The sequence below is a fragment of the Sodiomyces alkalinus genome, assembly GCF_003711515.1.
Source record: "Sodiomyces alkalinus F11 unplaced genomic scaffold SODALscaffold_4, whole genome shotgun sequence".
Classification (NCBI taxonomy): domain Eukaryota; kingdom Fungi; phylum Ascomycota; class Sordariomycetes; order Glomerellales; family Plectosphaerellaceae; genus Sodiomyces; species Sodiomyces alkalinus.
The window spans coordinates 2,046,709-2,070,745 of NW_021167082.1; the positions used below are offsets into that span (position 1 = coordinate 2,046,709).

Sequence of the window (24,037 nt, forward strand, 5' to 3'; positions counted from 1 at the left end):
TTTTGGGAGGCGGAACCCCTCCTCTTCTGATTCAGTCGCTGTTTTCTCCAATATTCTGAACCTCGACTCTTTAATTACTGCTTGGAGGCTTCCAACCCCTCACTCCCACTTTACCCAAACAGCCGGGTCATCTCGACGGAACCCAGCTGATTCGTCGCTGCTCACCCCATAAATTGTATTCGCCTTCCTATAATAGCAAGCCCATCGCCAGTCTTCCACGCTTTATTGTCTCGGCTCGCCTACAGGCGGCCTTTTATATTTCCCCCATTTCCCTTTTCCTCATTGCCCAGGTCTTCACCTCTACTTCCTCTTCCCTATCGGCTGTCAGCTTTTCTCGGTCTGTGAAGGAATCCCTGTGGCGGTAGTCGTCGCGAGGCACATCGACTCGCTTGACCATGTCGGTATTTTCGTCCATCAGGAAGGCGCGATCGCACGCGAAGGAGCACAAGAAAATCCAGACAGAGCAAGAGCAGAAGGAGAAGGAGTCTCATGTTCCATACAGACACGTCCCTACCCACGCTGCTAGCGATGCCCTCACCAATGCCCCGCCCAGCTGGAGGGTCGACGACAGAGGGAAGATCGTCGAGCAGAATCGACGAAGAAGCGCCATGGCCGCCAGCGGCATGAACATGAGGATGCCCGGGCCGCCGCCTCGTATCGCCAGCAGCCTTTCTCATGTGTCTTTCCCGGCAGCCAACGCGAATCCAGTTGGCAATTTGCCTAGAACTTACAGCTATACCGGCGTTCCCCCGGCGCCTGGTTGGGGAGACTACGGCTCGGACGCCGTCTACTCGTCCTCGCTGAAAGGGAAAGATGTGGAGAGGCCGACCAGATTCGACTTCGGCCGTACCAGCTCTCTGTCGGGCAAAGGTGAGTCGCTAGCCGCGTTGTGTGGAGTTGACACTCCGCTGTCCCCCGAGAGGGAAAGAAGGAAGAGAGAAGAAGGGGAGAGGGACGGGGAAAATAGAACGGCGGTACCCGTACTAACGCCGCGCGCGCCGTCATTCAAGGTTCCCCGGCCGACAGCTCAGGCGACTCCATCAGCTCGCTAGACGACCTCGAAATGCGACAGGCTTCCCATCGTAACGGTACAAATAGCACCAAAGTTTCGCCCACCTCAAGCATTTCAACAGCACCGACTCGGCCCGCCCACCGCCTGCATCCCAGATCACGGAGAACATCCGACGCCTCTGACCGTGGCGACCCCGCCGCAGCTCGGGCGGCCATAACGACCGCGCACGACCGGAGACCGCCTCCATCCATGATCACACGGGGTTTCAATGCGATGCCAACCGGTGCAACCCGGTCCATACAATTACCCGGGACACTTCCCCGCGCCGAGGCGACTTCCATCTCGTCGGCCGCCACGTCGCCCACATCGAGCCTGCAGAGCAACGCTCCAAATCATCAGCCAACGTTCGCGTCATTCGACTTTGGTTCCGCCCCGTCTTCGGTCACATCATCTGCCCCTACGTCGGCGCCCATCTCATCCAGGTCGTCCACGTTCAGCTCAGCCCCCACGACGCCAGCCGCCATTGTAATCACCGAGGAACCGATCTGGGAGTCTCCGCCCCTACCCTCTCCGACTTCCGATCAGAAAGAAAATATCTCCCAGAAGCAGCAGGAGCAAGAGCAGCAGTCACCTTTGTCGGCGAAACAGAAGGACCATCGGGCCCCCAAGGTCAAGGTCACCCGGTTTACGGAGCTTGAGACAATCGACTCCAACATGGAGCACACCCCACACGTGGGCTCGTCACTGGACGTGACAGCTAGCCCTGCTTCGACGGTCCTTAGCGAATCTGCCCCAGCCAAGCATGAAACCCTCAAGGTGGCGTCGTCAGAGCCATTGCCAACGAAGGTTGCAAAGCGACTGTCAAAGCATAAACCCGGCGGGGGGAAGCTTCAAAAGAAGACGCGCCAACCCCTGATGGGTTCAGCCGTTGCCGTGTCACGAAGATGAGGTTGGTAGATGGAAAAGAGGCGTCTGGTTCATCTGATCGATGAAACGTGACGATTCGCTTGATTTCGTTCCTTTTTCTTGTTTCTCTCTCAACCATTTCACCCTGTTGAGTGACACACTCTTCTTTGCGATATATCCTCTCTACGCTAGATTCTGTACTTCACCCGATCGGGATGACCGGCGTTTCTTTTTTTGGGGACCTTTTACGACCTGGAAATGATAAAACAAAAAACTCCATTCGTTACTACTGGGTAGTTCGGAGCTGGATCGTATAATGGGGTGTCTTCGGCGTCGAACGAAGGAATTGCTGGTCTGTCTTCGTATGCGTGGTTGTTTATCCTGGGAATGAGGAAAAGGCGGGGGAAGGGAAGGAGACGAAGTACGGTGGGGCAGTGGGTTGGATCTCGCCCTGCCATGCCAAGTTGGTAAGGCATGTACGGAGTGCGGAGCAGAAGCGGGAAGGCGATCTAATGGAAGGATGACGGTGAATACCACCCTGGGTAAGGTAGATAAAGAAAGATGAAATAGAGAGTGTTCTAGGCCCCAATAATTACCTCAGTCAGACCCATGTGATGATGCTATAGATACTACGTAGAAATAACCAGGTATGACAAAGGGCTGGCTGTACAGAGGTGCGTCAAAGGTAATATATTGATTATGGATACATGGTCCAGCTTTCTTGCCTTCGTATGTACACACGATACTGCGCCTCAGTGGGTTCCCTCTCCTAATCCGGGGACCGACCTCTGCGTGCATAGGGCGATGTCACCTAAATACATACCCTTTAGATCTACGTTCTACACGTATTGATTTAGATGCGTACCCTGGTACAGAGTAGCCTGACCTGGGTACCTTATGGATGCCTCAGGACGCGAGGAGGGTACGAAGTAATTCTCGGGGTGTACAACGTACACATTTCTTGCACAGTTGTTCTACAACGTCAATCTCGCTCCTAATCTGTTGCCAAGGGCTGACTTGTCTTCTTATTGATTGGATACGAGAGGGCTTTTAGCCGAGCTGTCGCGATTGTGTGAAAGTGAGCCTCGAAGAGGCTGACGGACCTGATATCGTCGAGTATCTCTAGACCGAGTCATGTACTGCGTGGGAAACAGGTGGTCCCTACCTACCTACCCGGGTTTGGCTGGTTATAGGTCAGAGCTCGATGGACTGGTCAGATGTCCGAAGTCTTAGAACATTATGTTGACAGCGATATCTCTGTCCTGGCTCTGGTCAGTGCAAAATTCTCTGTTCGAGCTCTGACCTATACCCACCCCTACCCGGGTAGGTAGGGACCTTAAGAGTGTTCTCACGCGTTGATAGACTGAATGTGCAACCAGCGCGACGTGGAAGTACTTCGTACATATGAGGACGAATAAGGTACTTGGCCATGTTGATATGTTCAAAGGTCGAACAGTGATATGTGTGAAATGTGTGTATATGTAGTGTACGTGTAGTGTGGAAGGAAGAATATCCCAGTCCAAAAGGGTAGTGGAGACTAGATTTAGCCGTCAACAGGTGGTGCCTGCAGGCAACCACGCAACAGATCTTGACAGGAACGGAACCCTGACTAAGATAGTGAAGTGGTCCCTGGTTTACGGAGTAACTTCGCACTTGGTAACCTGGAAGGTATCACCGCCTGGTAGCGATTACTGATCATATTATTTGGGCCTCCATCTTGTGGATGAAGACAGTTCGCAACATTTCCTTTTCTTCCTCCCCCCCACTCATGCGCAGCTACCCACCATCAATTAAGACCTCCTGTGTTTGTGCGAACAGGTGGTTTTAAGATGGCCATCATAGACCACATTGCGCAGGTGCCTTGGCCTGTTCTGGCAGTCTTGGCACTTCTCGTGCTGGTAGCTGGAGCTCACCAAGCTGTAAGCCTTCGGCCCGTTTCCCCTTCTCTTCTTTGCGTTCAAGGCCCCCCTCAGACACCCCATTTGTTAGCTATGTTATCCCCCGTGGATGAACTTAGGCGAGCTGACCGAGAACCTGCTATTGGATAGCTCTTACTGCTGCTTCACAGCATCGCGCCCAAACCCCGTCCGGTCGTTCCATCCGAGAAGACTTACATCACATCATCCCCCGGCTCCGACGTACCCAAGAAGGCCGCTCTTTCGTGCTGGTTCGACCGTTGGCATGCAGAACGCCACGCCTCAGAACAGAAGACACGTCTCACCGACCCGCGCCTTGCCGACGTCATCCCCGACACAGGGTCTATCGAACCGGCCGAAGTCCGGGTAACCGTGGTCATACCCGCCTACAACGAAGAAGACCGTGTCCTGCCGACTCTGGAGGAGGCCGTCGCCTACCTCGATGAGAACTTTGGCCGTCCTTCCACCCCGTCGCCGTCCCTCTCGAAGCCGCGTTCCGTCTCCGCAAACAAGAAGCGCGGGCTGAACCCCGTTACCCCGCGCCGCCACGTTCAACATGCTCCCTCCGAAGCCCTGAACGGCTACGAGATCCTCGTGGTCGACGACGGCAGTAAGGACCGCACTGTCGATGTGTGTCTCGAGTTTTCGCGCCAGCGGGGCTTGCATGATATTCTACGCGTCGTCAAGCTGGAGAAGAACCGCGGCAAGGGAGGCGCCGTCACCCACGGCATGCGCCACGCCCGCGGCGAATATGTTCTCTTCGCCGACGCCGACGGCGCGTCCAAGTTTAGCGACATGGGGAGACTCATTGAGGGATGCGAGGAAGTGGTAGATGGTTCCCACCGCGGCGTTGCCATTGGTAGCCGCGCTCATCTCGTCGGCAGCGAGGCTGTTGTCAAGGTATGTCTTGCCATTTGTCCATCAGTGGGAACCATTTTATTTATATACATACATATATTGACCGATTGTGTTTTTTTCTTTCTTTTTCCAGCGTTCCTTCCTTCGCAACTTCCTCATGCGTTCCTTCCACCTCGTTCTCATGATCCTCACGCCGCCCGCCACCTCGCGCCTCCGCGATACGCAATGCGGCTTCAAGCTCTTCACACGTGCCGCCCTCCCGCACATTGTCCCTTACATGCACGCCGAGGGCTGGATCTTCGATATAGAGATGCTCCTTCTTGCCGAATCGGCGCCCCCTTCCCCGGTTCTCAATGCAGAAGGCGCAGTTATTGGCGCGAGCCCCGGCATCCGCGTTGCCGAGGTGCCCATCGACTGGCACGAGGTCCCGGGATCCAAAATGAGTCTCATTTCCGACAGCATCCGCATGGCCATTGGTCTGGCCGTCCTGCGTGCTAGCTGGATGATGGGTGTTTATCGACGGAGGTTGACATGAGGACGAGAAAAGAAAAGACAGGGGGCGAGCAATACGTTTGGGCAGTGGGAGCGCAGGAACAGAGGGCCTATGGGTGTTCCTCAAGGATAGTTACCCGAGAGCGGGCAGGGCCTGAATTATTGCATAGAGCGAACGGTTATAGATTTCACTGCATTGCGTCTTGGAGTTCTCAGGCATCGCCACCCAGAGGGAAGTGGCACCGGTTAGAGGAAAGGATTGAGCCCTCAGTCATTCACTACATACACACTCATACAAGTTCCGTATATATGCGTCGTATATCAGCTGAGATAACGAAAGAGGGAACCAGAAAGTAACATCCTCGGGAAACAACCCCGAGAAGTAATGAAGATGAAGTGGCACGATGAAGGTATTATAAGGTAAGCTTGGCTTATTCATGATTAGCATTAAGTCTAGATGCATTAAAACGAGATACTCAGAGCAAAAATGACCTGAGAACCACCCATCGGATATCCCATCACACCATTCGCCATCGCTCGATATTCTTTCGGAGAACATGAGGGTTCGCATGTATGCGATTATATGCAGAATATTCCCCTTCTCCGGAAGAAGCTGGCTTGCGTCTTCCACTCCGAAAAAGCCGGGGCGAGAAACATCATGCAGGCATACATGATATGATCCCCACGATACCCTGAAGGTCGGGTTTTCCCAGCTCTCCCTGACAGCGCCATGATAGTACAAAGCCGCAAAGGAAGGGTAAAAAAGGGAAAAAAGAAGAAAAAAAGAAAAAAAAAAGCCTCGCAGCACATGGTGCTCTATTCGCAACCCCTAAGAAAGAAACGACAGCCGCACTTCACCGCAGTTCCCGCCAAAGAAGGGGCAGGAAAACGACGCTGGCCCTCCACAAAATCAAGACGGCATCAATGAGGGCGAGAGGTGCTTTCAGGAAGCTTAGGACGCCCCATCCGCTCATCACGTCCAGGGCATTGAGCCAAAGGGCGAGGAAGGCAACACTGAAGAAGTGGTAAGCAAGGACCCAGGGGCGGCGAATGAGTCCTCCCAAGAGGCAGACGGGTTCGTCGGCGTAGCCACGGCGGAAGTAGTCGAAACAGCCGTTCTGCAGAATGCGCAGGAGGCGGTCGTCGGCGGCGAAGAGCGTGTAGAGGGCTTGCGCGAGGACGTTGATGATGATGCTCAAGTTCTTGCGGCGCCAGTAGAGGGCGGAGAGCGCGGCTTGGACGGCGGCGACGTCGCCCAAGTCGCGAATGCGTTGCGGGTCGAGCAGCTCGGATAGGATGACCACGTCGTTGAAGGCGACGGTCATTCCGCCGCCCGTGAGGGGATGGCGCATGTTCATGGCGTCGCCGAGGATGGCGACGCCGGCCACACGGGGCTGTGGGGAGGGCGGGAGCCACGAGTTGGGCATGGAACGGAGCTTTCCCTCCTCGAGGGCGCGGGCGACGCAGGGTTGGACTTCGGCCGGCAGGGTCGGGATGACGCAGTTGGTTATGTAATTCCGAACACCACCAGCGGCCGGAGACGCCTCGGGTAGCTTGTCGGGGACGTCGATGAGGGCGCGGGTCTCGTGGGTGCCGATTTGGTACATGAGGACTGGGTAGGCCTTGCCGATGATGACGTGACCGAAGCCCGGCTTGGGTAGTGGCGCATCAATGAGTTCGAGGCCGTAAAATTTGGACCGCGCGACAGGCGCCTCGGAGAGGAGCTGCCTGCGGAACTTGGAGTTGTAGCCATCGCAAATGATGGTTAATTGGCCGAAGTAGTAGTCGGCATCTTTCTCGCCCGTTTCCGGATTGGTAGTACGCGCCTTGACCCCGAGGACCTGGTTCGCATCGTCGCCGGTGATGGTGCCTGTCACCTCGGTCTCGACCACCGTGATATTCTCTTGCGCCTGGCATGCGCCTCGGAGGTTCATGATGAAGCGGCCGTGATGAAACGAACAGCCGGTGGGTTGCTTGACGTCGGCTGTGGCCGCAGCGGCGGTGGGCGTCCCCTTTGGTGATGATGATGAGGAGGAGGACACAATCCGACCTTCGTCGTCGACGCCGGGGTAGCGGATAGCGACGGGTTCGCCGTGGAACATGACGTTGTAGCCATAGCAGGGAATGGCGTCGATGCCTTCTATACAGCTCCCCAAGCCCAATTTGCGAAGGGCGGCGATGCCGCCGGGCTGCAGTAGTTCGCCCACGATCCGATCCGGCTCTTTTATAGATTTCTCTAGGAGCAGGACACTCCTGCCTTGTTTCCCCAGTGCATATGCTACTGCACAGCCGAAGATGCCGGCGCCGACGACCACGACGTCTGCTTCATGATATTTAACACGCCTCTCGGTTCGGGCTTCCACGGCTGGGGAAGCCATCGCTGCCGTCGCTGTCGGTGGGAGAGCGGAGAGAGGTGGGAGGAGAGGAAATCGTTATGGAGGTCGGGATAAAGAAAAGGAGGAAGGAGTGGCGATTACGTGTCGGCGAGTGAAGGAAGTCGGAAAGTCAGAGAATGTCGGAAGGAAGATCTGATTTGAAGGAGGTCCTCGAGTTCGTCGGACCAGGAGAAGACGACAAAGCGCCGGTATAGTTGAGACTTCTTATTGTGAGTCTAGGAGAGAAGTGTTGAATTAGAGAGACAGCCCAGGGGCGCTTAAATACAAAGGCATAGGCGACGTCAGGCGGGAGAAAACAGAGACGCAAGAACGAGGGTGTGAAAATAAGGGGAAGAAATATTAGAGGTTCAAGGTTCAATTGCACCGAACGTCAGATGTCCGGGAGTGTTGAAAAGTGGTCTGCTTGTCTGTAAGGGGTCGTTAATTACGACCCCGTTGGATGCCAAAACGAGACGCGTGCAAAATTTAAAGAAGGTCATGCCTGGGACCATACATTCCTGTAGTCGTGCCATGCCGGCTGGCCCCGGTGGGTGTCTCTCCAATCAATCTTCTTGATTTGGGCCCTATTTTCCCGACCCAGGCTCAGTCTTCCAGGGGGGTCGCTTCAGTTTTTAACCCATGTGGCGTTGGTACACTGGATTGATTGTGTCATAAATTACACTGCCCGGGTACAGTGACAGCGTGAGCCACAGTTGGGTAACAGCAGAACGTCAGCGACTATCCGTACTTGGTTCGCAGAACCACACAGTGTAACTGATATCTCGCCGCCCCTCATTCACATGCAAGTCAAGGGACAGCGACGAGTATCCGTACGTCAACTGAAGATAGTCCTTCCCAAGGTACCTTAAGGTAGGGACGAAATTATTCCCTACCTTACCTTAACTTAGGTAATGACCTTATTGGCATACCCGCACTTATACTGTGTGCCTACCTACCTTAGGTACGCATACCATAACGTACCTTACCTACCTTACCTTACATTTGTAAACCAAGATAAGATACTTTTGCGTGCTGACATGTAATTACATATGGTATGGATATCCACATTGTCAAGTGTCTCCGGCGACAACTTCACTCCATGTAATTTACTCCCCATTTCCCAAGACAGTAACAAACAGAGCCTTGGCCAACATTACGTGGCCACCGTGGTATTCATCTTACAGGATCCATCAAATACATATTTCATCCTTCGTCGGATGAGAATCACCAAGCAACAGCTGGTCTCTTTCGATCGCCCAGCTGGCCTTCTCCTCTGACACTCTCCTCAGCGCCTCCTGTACGCACGCCAGCATGGATAGGTCCGATTCTCTGAGATACTCCGCCTTTTCAGCCTGGGACGCTTTGGTCAGGTAATGCACCATCCACTTGAGGCTCGTCCGACACCGCTTCCACGTCCTGTACTCCTGTTTCCCGAGCTGATCCAACATCCACCGGAGCTGCTCGTAGTCGTGCCGTATCGTGAACGCCTGACAGAGGTTCGAGAAGTTGTATACGTTGTAGCACAAGTCCCGGAACCCGTTCTGTTCCGCAGCGAACACGCAGATCGAGATGGCCTCGCGGTAGTTGCGCAGCGCCAGGCACACTTGTGCCGCCTTGTGGAACACGGCGTCCTCGATGCGCAGCCCGTCCTTCCGCAAGTCCTCGAAGATGCGCAGGATGGCCGGGTAGGGGCGCCCTCGCGTCTCTTCCAGATCCGCCGCTTCCCTCTCTTCCATCTCGACCCGCTCCAAGTCCGCTAAGATCAGGGGCACCACGGCCCCGCTGACGTCGTGGCCCTCGATCTGCGCCTTCTGGATGAGCGACATGGCCATTCCGCTCGAGCCCTCGTCGAGGTGGATGCTGGCTTTGACGGCGAGGCAGAGACACCGGGCCGAATATCCCATGCCGTTATGCACCGCTCTCTTGTACGAGCTGAGCACACTCCTCCACTGGCCCTTCTGTGCCTCTAGTTGCATCCGCCCGAAAGCGGTCGGCTCGTCCGACGGCTTTAGCCTCGACGCCATGCGGACTCGGAACAGCCGCGGTGCCTTGTAATTCTTCCCCACTAGTTTCTTGACCAGCTTTTCGGCCTCGGGGAAATCCGTCTCGACATCGAACGCTTTGAGCTCCCTGTAAAGAGATATGATCTGAGAGTCTCCGTAGCCCCACTGTCTCCGGCAAGTCCGCAGGAAGTCTGCCCAAAACGAGGCATCCGGTACGAATCCCGCCTCCTTGCAGAACCCGAACCACTGAGCCAGTGCCCGAGTCTCCCGGCACCGCCCGTGCCGGTCGGCGATGGACCGGACGAGCGAGCGGTCGAGCGTGACCCCGAGATTGCCGATGAAATCTTCCACGAACTCTTCCGTCTCGCCCCACGTGTGATTCTTCCTAAACATTTGAAGCACTCGAGAGAATGCTGCATCGTACTGCTCTTGCTGGACGGGGTCGAACGGCGCCATATTTCGCGCACTCTCAAAGACAGCTCGTACTCTCCGCCAATCCCCCACTGCGGCATACGGGAGAGAGAAAGCACATCTGAGCTCAATGTCCGCTTTACCCTGGGGATACGCGGCACAAAGCTGGAAAAATCTGGACTGCGCCACTGTCATTTTCCCCGCTTCCAAGTCGATCCGAATCATCAAAGATTGTATATCATAAGTGTTCTGAAATCCGTAGAAATCATTGGCCTCCAGCTCCTCGAAGAGGCAGTTGGTTCGCTCGTAGTTCTTAGAACTTTCCCAGCACCGCTGGATGATTTGGATGATTTGGATGAGGGCCGCGCTTTTTGCGTGGAATGCTCGGTCGCCCTGTAGCCAATGCATGGATTGGAATATTTCAAGCGCCCGATACCCGTTTGTGCTGATCACCGAGTGCAGTATGCTGTCGTATTCAAGATCCGGACGATCCGAAAGGTCGGAAGAGTTATGAAACGAGCGGACGAAGGCATCGATGGCCTCGACATGATGACCGCTCCGTTGTAGGTGATCGATGAACCAAATCACCGTCTCGGTCTTGAACTGGCATATTCTTTGGGACAGCTCGAAGAATTCGCTCGCAGCGTCGAAATGACCCAGCACGACATATTTTGTCACCACCTTCCTGGCGAGCGCGGCATATGCTGTCCGGGAATCCTGGTCATCCGGTATATCGGCAAGGAACAGTCGTGCCACAAGGTCGATCTGGTCTTTGGATTCGTTGGCGTCACGGACCGGCCGAAACATCAGGGACCGCATGATCTTAAACGGCCGGTGGGCGGTATAGTCCTCTAGGCGGAGGGGTCCATGCCTGACCAAGATGTCCAGAATCCTCCCAGCGACGTCGTAGTCGCCCTCATGTTGACATGCAAGGCACAGAAGCCGGGAGAGCTCCAAGTACCAGGTTGGGACATCCTCTGCATGCGACACGTCGTCATAGGCGCGGCGCAAGAGCTGCAAGGCCGCAGACGGGGCGGAACGATCCGGCTGCACGACATCCGGGTGAATCTGGAGTTGTCGGAGAGTAGAGTCGACACGCATCTTATCGCGATTTGATGCCCAGAATTCGTCTAGCGCAGCCTTTATCGAAAGTTGAGACGCATTCGCACCACTCTGTGAGGCGTCCACGAATATCTTGGTCCTCGGCAGGCTGTGTTGTGTGAGAGTGAAGTGAGCTTCTGTCCTTTGATCCGAGGACCGAACTGCATATGTATGGGGCGAATCGGAGGTCTGTGAGTTGGACGGTGTTGTTTCTGCATCGCGCTCATTCGGGTGTTTGCGTGTCGAGCCTGAGCGCACGCCTTTTCTCCTGACGGACAGCCTCGGTTGTCGGGGGTCGGGACCAAGATCGAGAACGTCTTCGTCATTCCAATTCGAGTCACTACGACGAAGCGCTTCGGATTCGGGAGAGATAGTATAGCTAGATGTTGAGAGGGACCAGTTCCCGAACGTTGGATCTGTTGCCGCTTCTTCTCGAAGAGCCTCGAGGGTAGCAGCGCCAGCAGAGCTGTAGCGCCGCAGGGATTTCAGCTTTCTCCCATTCTCGACAGCGGACCGCGCAATACTGATTCGTCGACGTCTCTCTTCGGCTAGTAAAACGATGGAACAGGATGTTCCAAATAGGAGACCTCGGAGGGCGCGGATCGCGGCTTTCGAGGGGACAGGAGAGGGCGCTGACATGACGAGAGCCGCTTAGTGACCATATCGGGCCGGGCGGATTTCTCTGAACATCTCGACCTCGGGATGTCGAAGGACGGCTCGGGGAGGGGAGAACAACTGTAGTCGACAGGCCGCGGATCGAAGTCAATTGATGTTAAATAAATGCTGGTAGTCGAGAGAAATCACCAACGTATAGACTTCCCGTCAGAAAATCCTTGGTTTCTCAGTATGTGCCGGTACGTACCTAGCTGGGGCATCGTACGTTTCCCAGAGTGGATATGCTTCGGGTAACGGTCCTTGCATATTCCGTGGCATCCATAGGTCGGTAGAAGGCTTAATCAGCATCTTCTGCGTAATAACTCAGCTACGCGCTCGGGTAGCAATTACTTACTGACGATGGTGACCAAGTCCGACCATCTCAGAAAGCGTGACATAGACATTCATGTCCAGGTACTCTCAAGATGGCAGGCAGAGACCATGGGCGGCAAACTCAGACTGCAGCCATCAACCTGTCGAGGCCTCTTGCAATCCTAAGCGGGTACATTGAAGAAAGAACCGAGCCATGTCCCTGACGAGGATCCGTGAACAGAAGGGGAGATAGATCTATCATCTCCCGTTGCACCAAGCTTGTTGGCATGGCCTCAGTTTGTCTTCGAGAAGCGGGTTTTCTTATTGATTACAGTTCAGACAAGCCTCCTAGAGGCGAAATCTGCTACCGGGTCGCGATATCCTTATACGTGGATTTCACCGGGACATAGGCAAGCCAGACTGCGAGCAACGTCGCTCCTTACAAGCCCCTGGTCGAGAAGTGTCGTGGGCCGTGACTACCTACCTTAGAGACGGGCCTACTTCCAGGCACATGCGCCTTTGCATAAGGTAGTCTACCTACCTACCTACCTAGAGATCATAGGAACTGTCATCTGTTCCTCGTTCCGATATCTCGAAGACGACGTAGAAATTTCCATCATCCACTGAAGGCCTGCCTACCTAACCACCTACCCACCTGGACATCGAGCCGCCAGAAACCAGAAGTAAAAGCCTCCCATTTCCCTCCGAACTGCGCGCCATTGGCCGTAATGACGACTACATATGCCTCACAGCATCACCGCTCACCCCATGGCACCCGTCAAACTGCCGAGGGCACCAGGGCCATGGGCGTTCTGACTGCTATGCCATTCGCCCCGACGCCGAGGAGTCCCCTGGGACGGTATAGGCTTTTGTCACCCACGTCCTCGGTCGGAGTGAGCCCTTTGTGTCTGGGGACGATGCACTTTGGCGATTCCTGGTATGGACATGCTACCGCCCAGCTCTTCGGCCTCTCCCAGGCGGCTTTGGGGTCCCAGGCCACTGATGGTCTTTTTGTAGGAAGGGTGTCATGGAATGCTGCGATCAGAGAACAGCCGAGGATGTTCTAGATTTCTTCTTTGAACAAGTAACCAATCATCCCGTCCCTGTCAAAACCAGCTTCTTTTGTGAAAATCATACTGAACCCCCTCTGGGGTGGAAATTTCATAGACACCTCGAACAACTACCAATGGGAGGGGTCGGAGACGTGGATTGGAGACTGGATGAGCAAGAGAGGCGTACGAGAACAGATGGGTATGGCAATCTTTCGTCCTAGCTGTCCTAGCTGTCCTAGCTGTCCTAGCTGTCCTAGCTCTCCTGATCCCAGTTGCTCATACTACCTGGACTTTGCAGTCATCGCCACCAAGTACTCGACCAACTACATGGGCCGGGTGCCACAGTCAACACATATCATGGCCAACTTCACGGGCAACGGAAGCAAAAACCTTGTCACATCAGTCAAGGCCAGCCTTCACAAGCTGAGAACCGATTACATTGATCTACTCTATGTCCATTGGTGGGACTACTCGACGTCCATCCCTGAACTGATGCAATCGCTCAACAACCTCGTCGTGAGTGGTAAGGTTCTGTATCTTGGAGTCAGCAATACGCCTGCCTGGGCCGTCAGGTCAGTCAGAATAGCCCCCTGGCTCCTGGTCTCGACGAGTGACTCTGGTTTCGACTGACAACCTGAAGCAAAGCGAATGAGTATGCACGAAACCACGGTTTGCGTCAGTTCTCCGTATATCAGGGTTGCTGGTCGGCAGCGTCACGCGACTTCGAGCGCGAAATTATCCCAATGGCTCAGGCGGAAGGTATGGCGTTGGTTCCCTGGGGCGCACTCGGCGGAGGCGCTTTCAAGACGGAAGAGCAACGCCAGTCTCAGAGTGCCCCCAAGGTGGAAATCAGCGAGGCACATATCCAAATCAGCAGAGCTTTGGAAAGGATTTCCAAGCGCAAGGGGACTATAATAACCAGCGTGGCTCTGGCCTATGTAATGCACAAGTGCCCGTACGTCTTCCCCGTCGTTGGAGGGCAGACGGTCCATCACTTAAGGCAGAGCATCGAAGCCTTGAGCCTAGAGCTTACCGACGAAGAATTACGCGAGATTGAGGCCGCTGCTCCTTTCGACATGGGCTTTCCCCACAATTTGCTATGGGGCAGAGGCGGGCTTCCAGCTCAACCGAATGACTTGTGGCTTTTGAAGATGGGAGGACACTTTGACTTTGTGCCACTACCCAAGTCCATAACACCAGCACAAGTGGGGGAATAGCATATTCAGACGAGCAGCACTTTATGGGATGAGCTGGTGATATTCCTCTGAACGACATATCAAAGAATGAAAAAGAACAAGAAGAATCGGGTAAGCTTAGGGCATTGTGTCAAAGGGTCACCTACTGGGCATTAAGACAATTATATCTCAAATTGCTGCAATTGATACGAACCAGTCCACCATCGATATAATATAACCTTCTAGACCGAGAAAAAGCAGTCGATGTTCACCCGCGCACCAATACCTGTCAATGTATTTTATGAACTGTTTGATACCAGTTCTACGGTACCACCCAAGGGGCAAGCAGAGCGAAGATGCGGCAAGAGAAGGTACCTTACCAAAGGTAGGTGATCTAAGGTAAGGCAGTCAGTACCTACCTTACTTAGGTGAGTCAGACAAGGTACCTTACCTTACTCAACTCCTACCCCCCGTACCATCTTTTCCTCTTCTCCCCCACTTCGGGGACAGTGGACTCCAGAGAGGTAGGTACGTGCCAGACAGGCAGAAAGATCGCAGTGGACCCGGAAAAGATATCACTGGCTGAACAAAACAGAGGACTGGGCGAGGGTGTCCAGGCTACCTTAGGCAATGACGCGTCGAGTCTGTGTAAGGCGGTGGTTACTACCTTACTCTCCCAGAATGAAGGCGAGCCAGGGTTTGGTTGGGAAGTGGTCCATCCGGTGTTGCCCCTGGGCACTTCCTTCCCTCTCCCACCCGCGGGAATTTCGTCTACTTTACCAGATACATATGGTTATGGCGTCTTCGTAGTTCCCCATGAGGCGGTGAGCAGTTCTAACTTCTAAGTAGATGAGCACAAACTCAGCTCTAACTGCTAGAGGGCATCGTGGTTTTACTTGTCCCCCGGTCTTCTCTGAAACCGGAATACATGTTCGAATGAATGATCCAATGCTAGAGCCTACTGCAAAGCCCGTCGTCCGCCTTGTCTAGTTCTCATTAGCTCGTTTCTTCAGTGCCCAAGGGCTATCGGTCTCACATATGACAACGGACGAACTAAAAGAAAGGGGAGGCTGGTCCCCACATGGAGGTCTGCCCAAGCTTTCCCGAAGCAAGACGGAATCATTGGCGCATCTCTCTATAGAGAGGTTTCTCGATCAAGGTCCCGATGGCGAGTGGACAGCAAGCAAGCCATGCCCACATGGATGCGTGGCCATGTCCCTCAGAGAGCCGGAAGCTTCCCCTTGGCACAATATCAAAGCTCGTGGTAGGTTTACCAACTCTTCCCAATCGACTGTAACAGCGTCCCTGTTGAGGCAGTCCAATACTCATGAAATGGGGCCCATAGAAAGTCGAGATACTACAGGAATACCTCCACCGCCTGTCAAGTGTAAGCTGAGCTTGGTGACAAAGTCCAAAAAGTTTCAAAGGACGTTCAAGCCGTCCTGACATCATGATGGCTAACAGCGCGGTAGCTCCCAGGGAAATCCAAAGACGACGACTTCCAGTGCCGATTATGCATGAGTCCCGGCGTGCAGGAAACCCCAGGCAACGTGGGAGGCTGGCGCCAATGTCCATTCTGCATCGAGAGGTGCGTTTAGAGGATTTCGAAACACCAGTTGCACCAGTTGATCCAGTCGCACCATTGCCCTTTCGACAGGCGGACCAAGAGCATCTGTGCCGAGATGGCTTCGAAGACTTGGAAGCTGTACCCACGGGAAGAAGCATACCGCTTAAACGAGGACGACGGAAAAAGTACCACGCTATCAGTGGCATGAGGCAGCTTTCGACCACAACTGAGCTGAGAAATCCTGCTGTGGCTGCAAAGCCGAGACGCGGAATGATCGAGATCGACCCAGAATTATACGCGATGGGGAGCAAGCCTTCTCAGCCCATGCCTATAGAGGAACGTGATAATCGGACACCGGGGGATGAGACCGACGGCGAGGTATCTGCCAATGGATCCGTGGTGACCGTGGAGTCAATAACCTCAGATACACCGACAATCAGGCGTAGAGGTCTTGACTGTTCGCGAGCTTGGAGAGACCCTCTGGATTTTGCCATTTATCTTACAGGCGACGTTCCAATGGCATGTATTGCTATATGCGACAACTCTCAGAGGGATGTTAGTGAAGGAGTCGAATCTCAGTTAAATACGCCAGACGAAGAGTACGAACCCGGATCCTACCTGAAAGAGACCCCGGATGATAATGGCAATGATAACCAGGAAGGTGTACGTGACGATGACGATTCAACCTCCTGTCTTAACGACGAAGAGAAGGACTGGACTTCACCGCCAATCTGGGATCTAGCAGAGTATGGCCAACCCAGACGAGGCGAGCTGCTGATGCTGGAAATGAAAAGCATCAAACAAGATGGGCTTGAGCACAGTTTTGATCTCGGCTACAATGCGAGAGCAGGCAACTTCATAGACAGGACTGGAGTGAATTGCGAACACGCCCAGGGAACACCAGCCAGGAAGGACGAATAAAGAACCGAAACCTCCTGTCGACACTGGCCGACAGGGGATGGGCGTAGCTAAGATGAGAACATAAAAAGGGGAAAGGAACTTCAGATCTGAGCCAAAACTGCGAGATGTATCAGTAACAAAGGAACAACGCAACAATACTCCAGTTGAAAGAATGTAGCAGGAAATTTGAAACGGGAGCGAATGGTGTACTGTGTCCAACGGAACAGCTGCTAATCAAGAAGCCTCCTGCTTCAGAAGTCTGACAAGACGGCCTCGGAAATGCCAAGGGATTTCAAGCTGTTGAATTGAGAAGCGTCAGATATCAAACACAGCCGGCGGTCGAATAATTGAGTGGGTGATAACACATCTGGGTACTACTTCTGACATAACAGTAACGGGCCGTCGAGATCCCATGCAGGCCGCATTAATTATATTATCATAGCTGGCAAAGAAGCAGCTATTCTGCAGTGTCGGCGACTCAAGATGCAACAAAAGAATGTCCCTTCATACAACCTGTGCCCTGCAGTAAAACGAAAGTGGCCAGACCTGCCTTGAACGCCTTGCGCCAGCTCGTGGGTCAGACTTCAACCAGGATACCCGTTGTTGTCACATTGAAGTTTATAGGGCTGGAGAAACCCGCATCACTTGGCACCTTTCCCCTTGGCCTCCCCATCGCCCAGCTCCCGGATGAAGATTTTGGTCTTGCCTTCGCCAGAATAATCCTCCACGCCGGTTTCAAAGCCCGGACATACGCCGATGGCGAGGTACTTTCCATCGGCCGAGAATGCCAGTGCGGCAACGTTGTCGGGAAATTTCTGGTATTGTTTCATACGGCGCTTCGCCTCGGCATCCCATAGCGCTACCGTCCCGTCACCTCCCGCGGACGCAAAAGTGCCGTAGACAGGATGAAAGACGAGGGAGTTGACTGGATACACGATGTCGCCGCCACCGCCGTTCTCGTCGGCAGGGGCGGCCTGGCGGTGACACTTGAAGGCGTACTTGCGGGCCTGGGATTCGGCGGAATCTTCGAACCACTCGACGGCAACGCGTCCCTCGATGCTTGAGGTCGCGTAGCCGGCATCGTTGGGCATACAGGAGACGGCACGGGTGAGGAACTTCAGCGACGATTCGCGCTGCTGCCAAGGTTTGACCTCCGCGGGGTTTGGAGAGCCGAAAAGGGACGGGAGCGAGGTCAGGTCGAAGATGTGTACGAGACGTGCCGTCATGGCGACGACGAGTTTGGAGGGACTGGCCGCGAGAGCGTGAGGTTTTCCCGGAAGAGGTATAGTGATATTCGGTGTCGACGGCTCCCGTGTGTTATGGATCTGAAGAGACTGGTCCCAAGATGCGGAGATAAGGAGGGCTGGGAGAAGAGAAGACCTATTGTGAGCAGAAGTGTCTCGGGGGGGCAGAGACGGGGAGTGGAGGCTCACAGTGCTGCGGGCTGTGTACTACACATCTTACCGGCGCACCATGCTTGACGACGGACGTTTTTTCTCCGGTCTCCAAGTCGATTCTGTCTGCTGTTTTAGAAAGCACTCGTTTATAATAGGGTCGCAGGACGCTCTGTACCTATAAACTTGCCAGTCCAGACACGCGCTGTATGCTACATTGTCGGTGGCTCCAAAACACACATCTAGCACCGGTGCTCTATGTTGAAATGTGTTGAGCAAAGTCCCTTGCGCGTCTTCGGAGCCATTGTGTGTGTCATAGAGGTAGACATGCTTGTCCCAGGACGAGGCAAGCAGTCTAGTGGGAGACTGTGGTGCATACGCAACAGCCGTGACGGAGTCGCTGGGAGGCTGTGCCAGTTCATATTGAGAAGCTAGAGGGTTATTGTTAGATAAAATGTCGTGTATATGGTAGACTCCGCAAAGAGCAAGACATACCGGGTGCCATTGTTTTGTCTCGATCGGCTACGCGGAGACAGGTCAAGCTCCAGCACCCTTTCGCAAAATGTTCGTACAATAGCAACAGCTTTTTGTTTACTATTTCGTACCTTCGATTACATCCACCTCGATGGGTCGGAGGGGCACTTAGTCACGTGAGATAAGACATCTCCTGCTTATCTGTGGATCACGGATATTAAGGTACTTTAGGTAATAAGGTAGGTATTAATTACTTCGTAATAATTACCACGTTGACTTCAGCCACAACAAGCCTCACCCCACCATCCGTTCAGTGCCGCAATTTTCCTGGAGCAGACAAAATTGTGACTCTTCAATCCAGCACTTGCCCCTCGAAACCCAAAAAGACTCCGGCAAGAGCATCCACACCAAACAACCGCGCCACCAAATAGTAAAGGAACTTTGCATAAGGTCTTTGATTCCGAGAATCTTTCAAGCGGAAAACATATCGATCATCGACGTCCTTTTTTTTTTTCTGTCAGCGATCGTAACCTGAGCGACCCGCCCTCCTATTCTCACCCCGCCCTCCGAATCCTCCCCTACCACCACCCAGCTCTTCAGCAAGTCGCGATCGCGCGCAAAACCGCCACCATGTCCGAACCAAACTACAGCCATTATAGATACTATGAGAACAAGTATCCCGAAATCGATGAGTTTGTTATGTATGGCACTACCTACTGCATTCCTACCCAAATCGAAAGGCCATGTGCTAATACTTATTTTTTTCCAGGGTCAATGTCAAGCAGGTCCGTCTCCCATGATACGAAGTGGATGCTGCTGCCGATATGACGAGCATGCCACCGTCCTTCCCTTTGTCCTTCACATTGTCGAATATTGGAAACCCTTCTCGTTTCATCCAAAATCTGACCCAATTACAGATTGCCGAGATGGGTGCTTATGTTAAGCTTCTCGAGTACGATAACATTGACGGCATGATCTTGCTTTCAGAGCTCTCCCGACGTAGAATCAGGAGTATTCAGAAGCTTATCCGAGTGGGACGCAACGAGGTTGTGGTCGTTCTTCGTGTGGACAAGGAGAAGGGCTACATCGATCTCAGCAAGCGGCGAGTCTCCCCCGAGGATATTGTCAAATGCGAGGAGCGATACAACAAGGGCAAGATTGTCCATTCCATCATGCGCCACGTCGCAGAGAAAACCCTTACCCCCATCGACCAGCTGTACGAGACCATAGCATGGCCGCTCAACAAGAAGTTCGGCCATGCCATTGATGCTTTCAAGCTATCCATCACGTAAGCATTCTCTTGGGCAGTTTACAGTCACTGGGGCCATGCGCTTATTTTTCTCGCTCCTAGCAACCCCGACGTATGGCAGGACGTTACCTTTCCGAATAACGCCGTCGCGGAAGAGCTGAAGTCGTACATTGGAAAGCGCTTGACTCCGCAGCCCACAAAGGTTCGCGCCGACGTCGAAGTGACCTGCTTCGGATACGAAGGGATCGATGCCATCAAGACTGCCCTACGAACCGCCGAGGCAAGAAACACCGAGGAAACCCAAGTGAAGGTCAGGCTCGTTTCGCCGCCTCTCTATGTCCTCACTAGCACCTGTTTGGACAAGAGCCACGGCATTACCCGCCTGGAGGAGGCGATCGTGGACATTCGAACGAGCATCGAGCAGGCTGGCGGCCAACTCGTCGTCAAGATGGAGCCCAAGGCGGTGACGGAGAGCGATGATGCTGAGCTACAAGCTCTGATGGAGAAGAGGGAACGTGAGAATGCCGAAGTTAGCGGCGATGAGAGCGTCAGTGGAAGCGACGACGAGATTCCGGATACTATTTAAAGATCTGGCTTAGACGGGAAGGACGGCTTCTCAACGTAGCCTGCGAGGGTTTCTGAAGCTGGAGTTGTGATAATCGCTGCACTGCGAGGGGTCAGTACTCGGACCGGGAGGGTTGATGCTCGGTAGATGGGATTGTCGGGCACTTGCGGCGGACGATTCGCATTCCGGTGACTGACGCATCAGTGCGTCGAAGGAACAAAGCACTGGCAAGGGCAAGGTATTTATATTACTCTGCACCTAGTTTCTAGGCCGATTAGACAACGGATGTGACCATGAAATAATTTGTCTTAGGCAGTGCTTTGATCGACCTTGTGTGACGTGCTCCGTTCCGTACTACGCACCGTATGAACGGTTCGGCGGGTTTGGATTTTATGTGGTCATGGTCTAGATAAGATAAGGATCGAGTGGGTCGATGGTCCCCTAACCCGCCGTGCAGGTAAGGTACCTTACAAAGTGGGCTTTCTAAGTTTTCTTGCTGTGTTGTGGTCATCATGCATCCCAGCATCTACATTGGCGATGCTCGATGTACGGATTCCCTAACCAAATCGCTTGCCCATGGCTTTGAGCTCAATATGGAGGCGAGGGGGATGGCAGAGGGCCTTCTTTGGTGATTTGACAGTCCGCCTGTTCGGCTTCGCGAGCTGGATTCCTCTCATCATCTGGGTACGCTACAATGTAGCCGACATATCCAACATACACGGCCCGTCCATGTTCCCCTTCCTCAACGAGGACATCGACACTTCCTGGAAGCGGGACGTAGTCCTCAATTGGAAGTGGGACTGCAAGCAGAATCTGCACAGAGGCATGGTCGTTACCTTCAGGTCGGTGGAAGACGAACCTGCCCTCTCCCTTAGCCCTGTCCTCCAACAGCTAGCTGCACGCTGCATCCGCGATACTAGTCCGGACAGACAAGCTGACTCTTCGCGTGGAAAACCGCGCGCTTTGTTTAGGAGCCCATATAGCCCGGAAACCGTTGTTGTGAAGAGAATCATTGCCCTCGAGGGTGACTTGGTGCGGACGAGGCCGCCATACCCTGATCCTGTGGTGAAGGTGCCGCAAGGTCACGTCTGGGTGGAGGGGGACGGACCCGAAGGCAAGAGCATTGACAGCAACACGTACGGGCCGATCGCGATCCAGCTGATCACCGGAAGGGTCACCCACATCTTGTACCCATGGCGCAAGTTCGGTAGTGTGAAGTGGTGGGAGTATAAGCCACGGCCATGGCTTCCTTCTAGCAGGGACTTTGAGGCAACATAAGACACGGTTATGTTCAACATTGGCGCCAGCACTCTTCATATAAATTCCTAAGCAGCCTTGTGATCTCCGTAGATTAATCGCGGAACAGAGTGGTTAGCTATTTCAGCCAAGGACGGAGAACTCGGAGCTCTCGGGATATTCGGTGCTCGGTAGAACTTGTCCAAGTCAACGGAGGACTTGGCTTGGTGTCAATTCAGGGGTACTTGCTGAGTACCATACGTGATTTGCCTGAGAGGACCTACGTACATACCTTACAGATACGGATAGGTTATCTCGTCAATGCACAGACCACCGCTTGCCCTGAGTCGTGGATGGATGTGCAGATGATGTACCTTGGTAGCTTTGGCTAGTACTCGGTAGTTCTTTTTTTTTCTTTCTTTTTTTCCTCTTGCCTTCAATTTGTCTCTGATACCGATTCCCGGAAGCCCTCAACGCGAACCTCCCCAACATCGCACCCGTGCCTTGCTCTCGCTTTCATTTTTTCAGGTGCCCGGCGTATACATTGATCTTAGTCGTTTCGGCGAACTCGTTCCCAACCCCCTCTCTTTGAAGAGTCTTCCCCGGCCCTCCGGAGCTGCGGGTCCATGTCATTCGCTGATCGCCTCGCCGGATTCTTTTCCCTTACACCTGCGGTATCGTCTTCGGAATCGGTCACGACGCGGAATACGGCCACCAGCACATCGTTGGCTTATCGAGGTGATAGTCATGGTGTTGTTGGGGCGGAGTTTGTCACGGACATTGGATTCAGCGGGCACTCGACCTCGACCAGCCAGGCCATGGGGCTTGAAGCAGACCTCGGCGAGGAAAGCCGCCCGCCCTACATCCACGTATGGAATTTTCCTTCGGCTGCGATCCCTGCGAATGTTGTCCTCTTAGCATCTGACACTACACTGGCAGGCGATGATCGCCGGAGGCATAGGAGGCTCGACTGGCGACATGTTGATGCACTCCCTCGACACCGTTAAGACCCGGCAGCAGGGCGATCCGCACTTTCCGCCGAAATACGTTAATTTGGGCTCCTCATACTACAAGATATGGAGGCAAGAAGGAATTGGGAGGGGTCTTTACGGAGGCTGGCTACCGGCACTAGGGGGTTCATTTCCCGGCACGATGCTCTTCTTCGGGACGTACGAATGGAGCAAACGATTCCTCATCGACCACGGGCTCCAACAGCACTTGGCGTATCTATCTGCGGGTGGGTTTACACAAAATCTGATGCATGCGTTTTCTTGCTTAATGCGCCGCACTAACTGCTGGGGTATGGCTAGGCTTGCTCGGAGACTTCGCTGCGTCGGTTGTGTACGTCCCATCTGAGGTCCTCAAGACGCGAATGCAGCTACAGGGCCGATACAACAACCCATTCTTCGAGTCCGGCTACAATTACAGAGGAACTATGGACGCCGCTAGGACCATTGTTCGTCAGGAGGGCCCGTCAGCGCTCTTTTACGGCTACAAGGCTACCCTCTATCGCGACCTACCATTCTCGGCTTTACAGTTCATGTTCTGGGAACAGTTCCTGGCCTGGGCTCAGGAGTACAAAGAGAGTAGGGATGTCGGCATGCCCTTCGAACTGCTCACTGGGGGCCTCGCGGGCGGCCTGGCTGGCGTCATGACGTGCCCCCTAGACGTCGTCAAGACAAGGCTACAGACGCAAGTCAATACAACCAATGGAACGGCGGATCAAGGCAAAACGACGACAGCCAAGGCCGCCAGTCCAAGTCCACAAAAGCGCAACATTTCCACTTCGTCTCCGTCAACACACACCCCGCGCCCGGGTGCCGTTAACTTGCAAACGTCATCGGTCATGAGAGGTCTCAAGGTGATCTATCAGACAGAGGGAGTGGGTGGTTGGTTTAGAGGGGTGGGCCCACGCGGTGTCTGGACTTTCATCCAGAGCGGGTGCATGCTTTTCCTATATCAGAGGTTATTGCGGCAATTGGAGGTGTGGATGCCGCTTACGGAAAAGGAGCGTGCTCTGTGATATTACTGAGGGGCTTTGAGATGCATGGAGCAGAGGCATCAAGTGTACAACATAGCCGGTCGATTCCCTGTACAGCGTATGATGAGGTGTTAACCTATGCGATAGGCTAATAGGTTGACGGTCAAGCGACCATTTGGGTCGGCGTTTGGGATACATAGGAGTGGACGCATCACTGGTAGATAGAATCCGGTCCTGATAGAGCGACAAGATGCAATCTCACTTTGTATTGATATGAGAATCTCAATGTTTAATATTTCATCAGATATGGCTTGCTCAATTCCATCATTTCGGACGCGTATCCGTACACGCGTGTATTACAATCATGTTTGCGACAAAAAAGAAGAAAAAAAAAAAAAGGGGGG

General features: G+C 53.8%; 10 protein-coding genes across 10 annotated transcripts; 7 read left to right on the forward strand and 3 right to left on the reverse strand.

Moving 5' to 3' along the window:
• Positions 1 to 395: 395 nt before the first annotated feature.
• Positions 396 to 1,960, forward strand: SODALDRAFT_339744 (hypothetical protein; the record flags this gene model as incomplete). The annotated part of the gene is made up of 2 exons (XM_028612880.1): positions 396 to 870; positions 1,134 to 1,960. The coding sequence occupies 2 exons, from the start codon at positions 396 to 398 to the stop codon at positions 1,958 to 1,960; spliced, it is 1,302 nt and encodes a 433-aa protein (XP_028467220.1).
• Positions 1,961 to 3,681: 1,721 nt separating this feature from the next.
• SODALDRAFT_344296 (dolichyl-phosphate beta-glucosyltransferase) lies at positions 3,682 to 5,585 on the forward strand. Its single transcript, XM_028613156.1, has 3 exons — positions 3,682 to 3,837; positions 3,967 to 4,734; positions 4,826 to 5,585. Exons 1-3 carry the CDS (start codon positions 3,748 to 3,750, stop codon positions 5,225 to 5,227), a joined length of 1,260 nt encoding a protein of 419 aa, XP_028467221.1. The 5' UTR covers positions 3,682 to 3,747; the 3' UTR covers positions 5,228 to 5,585.
• Positions 5,586 to 5,604: 19 nt separating this feature from the next.
• On the reverse strand, positions 5,605 to 8,004 carry SODALDRAFT_294868 (squalene monooxygenase). The gene has a single exon (XM_028608766.1). The coding sequence runs from the start codon at positions 7,560 to 7,562 to the stop codon at positions 6,039 to 6,041; it is 1,524 nt and encodes a 507-aa protein (XP_028467222.1). The 5' UTR covers positions 7,563 to 8,004; the 3' UTR covers positions 5,605 to 6,038.
• A 581-nt stretch (positions 8,005 to 8,585) lies between these two features.
• Positions 8,586 to 11,898, reverse strand: SODALDRAFT_332860 (hypothetical protein). Its single transcript, XM_028611819.1, has one exon. It carries the CDS (start codon positions 11,711 to 11,713, stop codon positions 8,750 to 8,752), a length of 2,964 nt encoding a protein of 987 aa, XP_028467223.1. The 5' UTR covers positions 11,714 to 11,898; the 3' UTR covers positions 8,586 to 8,749.
• A 582-nt stretch (positions 11,899 to 12,480) lies between these two features.
• SODALDRAFT_159144 (aldo/keto reductase) lies at positions 12,481 to 14,383 on the forward strand. Its single transcript, XM_028606923.1, has 5 exons — positions 12,481 to 12,977; positions 13,058 to 13,124; positions 13,192 to 13,291; positions 13,391 to 13,664; positions 13,733 to 14,383. Exons 1-5 carry the CDS (start codon positions 12,769 to 12,771, stop codon positions 14,307 to 14,309), a joined length of 1,227 nt encoding a protein of 408 aa, XP_028467224.1. The 5' UTR covers positions 12,481 to 12,768; the 3' UTR covers positions 14,310 to 14,383.
• Positions 14,384 to 15,285: 902 nt separating this feature from the next.
• On the forward strand, positions 15,286 to 17,032 carry SODALDRAFT_159112 (hypothetical protein). The gene has a single exon (XM_028606922.1). It carries the CDS (start codon positions 15,718 to 15,720, stop codon positions 16,753 to 16,755), a length of 1,038 nt encoding a protein of 345 aa, XP_028467225.1. The 5' UTR covers positions 15,286 to 15,717; the 3' UTR covers positions 16,756 to 17,032.
• Positions 17,033 to 17,130: 98 nt separating this feature from the next.
• On the reverse strand, positions 17,131 to 18,705 carry SODALDRAFT_332863 (mitotic checkpoint protein BUB3). The gene is made up of 4 exons (XM_028611820.1): positions 18,624 to 18,705; positions 18,307 to 18,559; positions 18,168 to 18,250; positions 17,131 to 18,097 (listed from the first exon to the last, which is right to left on the reverse strand). The coding sequence occupies exons 1-4, from the start codon at positions 18,631 to 18,633 to the stop codon at positions 17,376 to 17,378; spliced, it is 1,068 nt and encodes a 355-aa protein (XP_028467226.1). The 5' UTR covers positions 18,634 to 18,705; the 3' UTR covers positions 17,131 to 17,375.
• Positions 18,706 to 18,996: 291 nt separating this feature from the next.
• On the forward strand, positions 18,997 to 20,638 carry SODALDRAFT_332864 (eukaryotic translation initiation factor 2 subunit alpha). Its single transcript, XM_028611821.1, has 4 exons — positions 18,997 to 19,303; positions 19,372 to 19,387; positions 19,520 to 19,890; positions 19,954 to 20,638. Exons 1-4 carry the CDS (start codon positions 19,233 to 19,235, stop codon positions 20,435 to 20,437), a joined length of 942 nt encoding a protein of 313 aa, XP_028467227.1. The 5' UTR covers positions 18,997 to 19,232; the 3' UTR covers positions 20,438 to 20,638.
• Positions 20,639 to 20,992: 354 nt separating this feature from the next.
• SODALDRAFT_310888 (mitochondrial inner membrane protease subunit 2) lies at positions 20,993 to 21,989 on the forward strand (the record flags this gene model as incomplete). Its single annotated transcript, XM_028609151.1, has 2 exons — positions 20,993 to 21,258; positions 21,388 to 21,989. The coding sequence occupies 2 exons, from the start codon at positions 20,993 to 20,995 to the stop codon at positions 21,692 to 21,694; spliced, it is 573 nt and encodes a 190-aa protein (XP_028467228.1). The 3' UTR covers positions 21,695 to 21,989.
• A 102-nt stretch (positions 21,990 to 22,091) lies between these two features.
• On the forward strand, positions 22,092 to 23,913 carry SODALDRAFT_332867 (mitochondrial carrier). Its single transcript, XM_028611822.1, has 3 exons — positions 22,092 to 22,521; positions 22,592 to 22,889; positions 22,963 to 23,913. The coding sequence occupies exons 1-3, from the start codon at positions 22,279 to 22,281 to the stop codon at positions 23,673 to 23,675; spliced, it is 1,254 nt and encodes a 417-aa protein (XP_028467229.1). The 5' UTR covers positions 22,092 to 22,278; the 3' UTR covers positions 23,676 to 23,913.
• Positions 23,914 to 24,037: the final 124 nt, after the last annotated feature.

Bases quoted from the DNA above. Each gene is read 5' to 3' on its own strand.
- SODALDRAFT_344296 (XM_028613156.1), top strand. From the start codon at position 3,748: ATGGCCATCATAGACCACATTGCGCAGGTGCCTTGGCCTGTTCTGGCA. The intron at 3,838-3,966 runs GTAAGCCTTCGG...GCTATTGGATAG, and splicing joins TAGCTGGAGCTCACCAAGCT to CTCTTACTGCTGCTTCACAG. The intron at 4,735-4,825 runs GTATGTCTTGCC...TTCTTTTTCCAG, and splicing joins GCAGCGAGGCTGTTGTCAAG to CGTTCCTTCCTTCGCAACTT.
- SODALDRAFT_294868 (XM_028608766.1), bottom strand. From the start codon at position 7,562: ATGGCTTCCCCAGCCGTGGAAGCCCGAACCGAGAGGCGTGTTAAATAT.
- SODALDRAFT_332860 (XM_028611819.1), bottom strand. From the start codon at position 11,713: ATGTCAGCGCCCTCTCCTGTCCCCTCGAAAGCCGCGATCCGCGCCCTC.
- SODALDRAFT_159144 (XM_028606923.1), top strand. From the start codon at position 12,769: ATGACGACTACATATGCCTCACAGCATCACCGCTCACCCCATGGCACC. The intron at 12,978-13,057 runs GTATGGACATGC...GTCTTTTTGTAG, and splicing joins ATGCACTTTGGCGATTCCTG to GAAGGGTGTCATGGAATGCT. The intron at 13,292-13,390 runs GTATGGCAATCT...TGGACTTTGCAG, and splicing joins AGGCGTACGAGAACAGATGG to TCATCGCCACCAAGTACTCG.
- SODALDRAFT_159112 (XM_028606922.1), top strand. From the start codon at position 15,718: ATGATGGCTAACAGCGCGGTAGCTCCCAGGGAAATCCAAAGACGACGA.
- SODALDRAFT_332863 (XM_028611820.1), bottom strand. The intron at 18,251-18,306 runs GTACAGAGCGTC...AACAGCAGACAG, and splicing joins CTGGACTGGCAAGTTTATAG to AATCGACTTGGAGACCGGAG. The intron at 18,098-18,167 runs GTGAGCCTCCAC...CTCTTCTCCCAG, and splicing joins AGTACACAGCCCGCAGCACT to CCCTCCTTATCTCCGCATCT.
- SODALDRAFT_332864 (XM_028611821.1), top strand. From the start codon at position 19,233: ATGTCCGAACCAAACTACAGCCATTATAGATACTATGAGAACAAGTAT. The intron at 19,891-19,953 runs GTAAGCATTCTC...TCTCGCTCCTAG, and splicing joins GCTTTCAAGCTATCCATCAC to CAACCCCGACGTATGGCAGG.
- SODALDRAFT_332867 (XM_028611822.1), top strand. From the start codon at position 22,279: ATGTCATTCGCTGATCGCCTCGCCGGATTCTTTTCCCTTACACCTGCG. The intron at 22,522-22,591 runs GTATGGAATTTT...CTACACTGGCAG, and splicing joins GCCGCCCGCCCTACATCCAC to GCGATGATCGCCGGAGGCAT. The intron at 22,890-22,962 runs GTGGGTTTACAC...GGGTATGGCTAG, and splicing joins CTTGGCGTATCTATCTGCGG to GCTTGCTCGGAGACTTCGCT.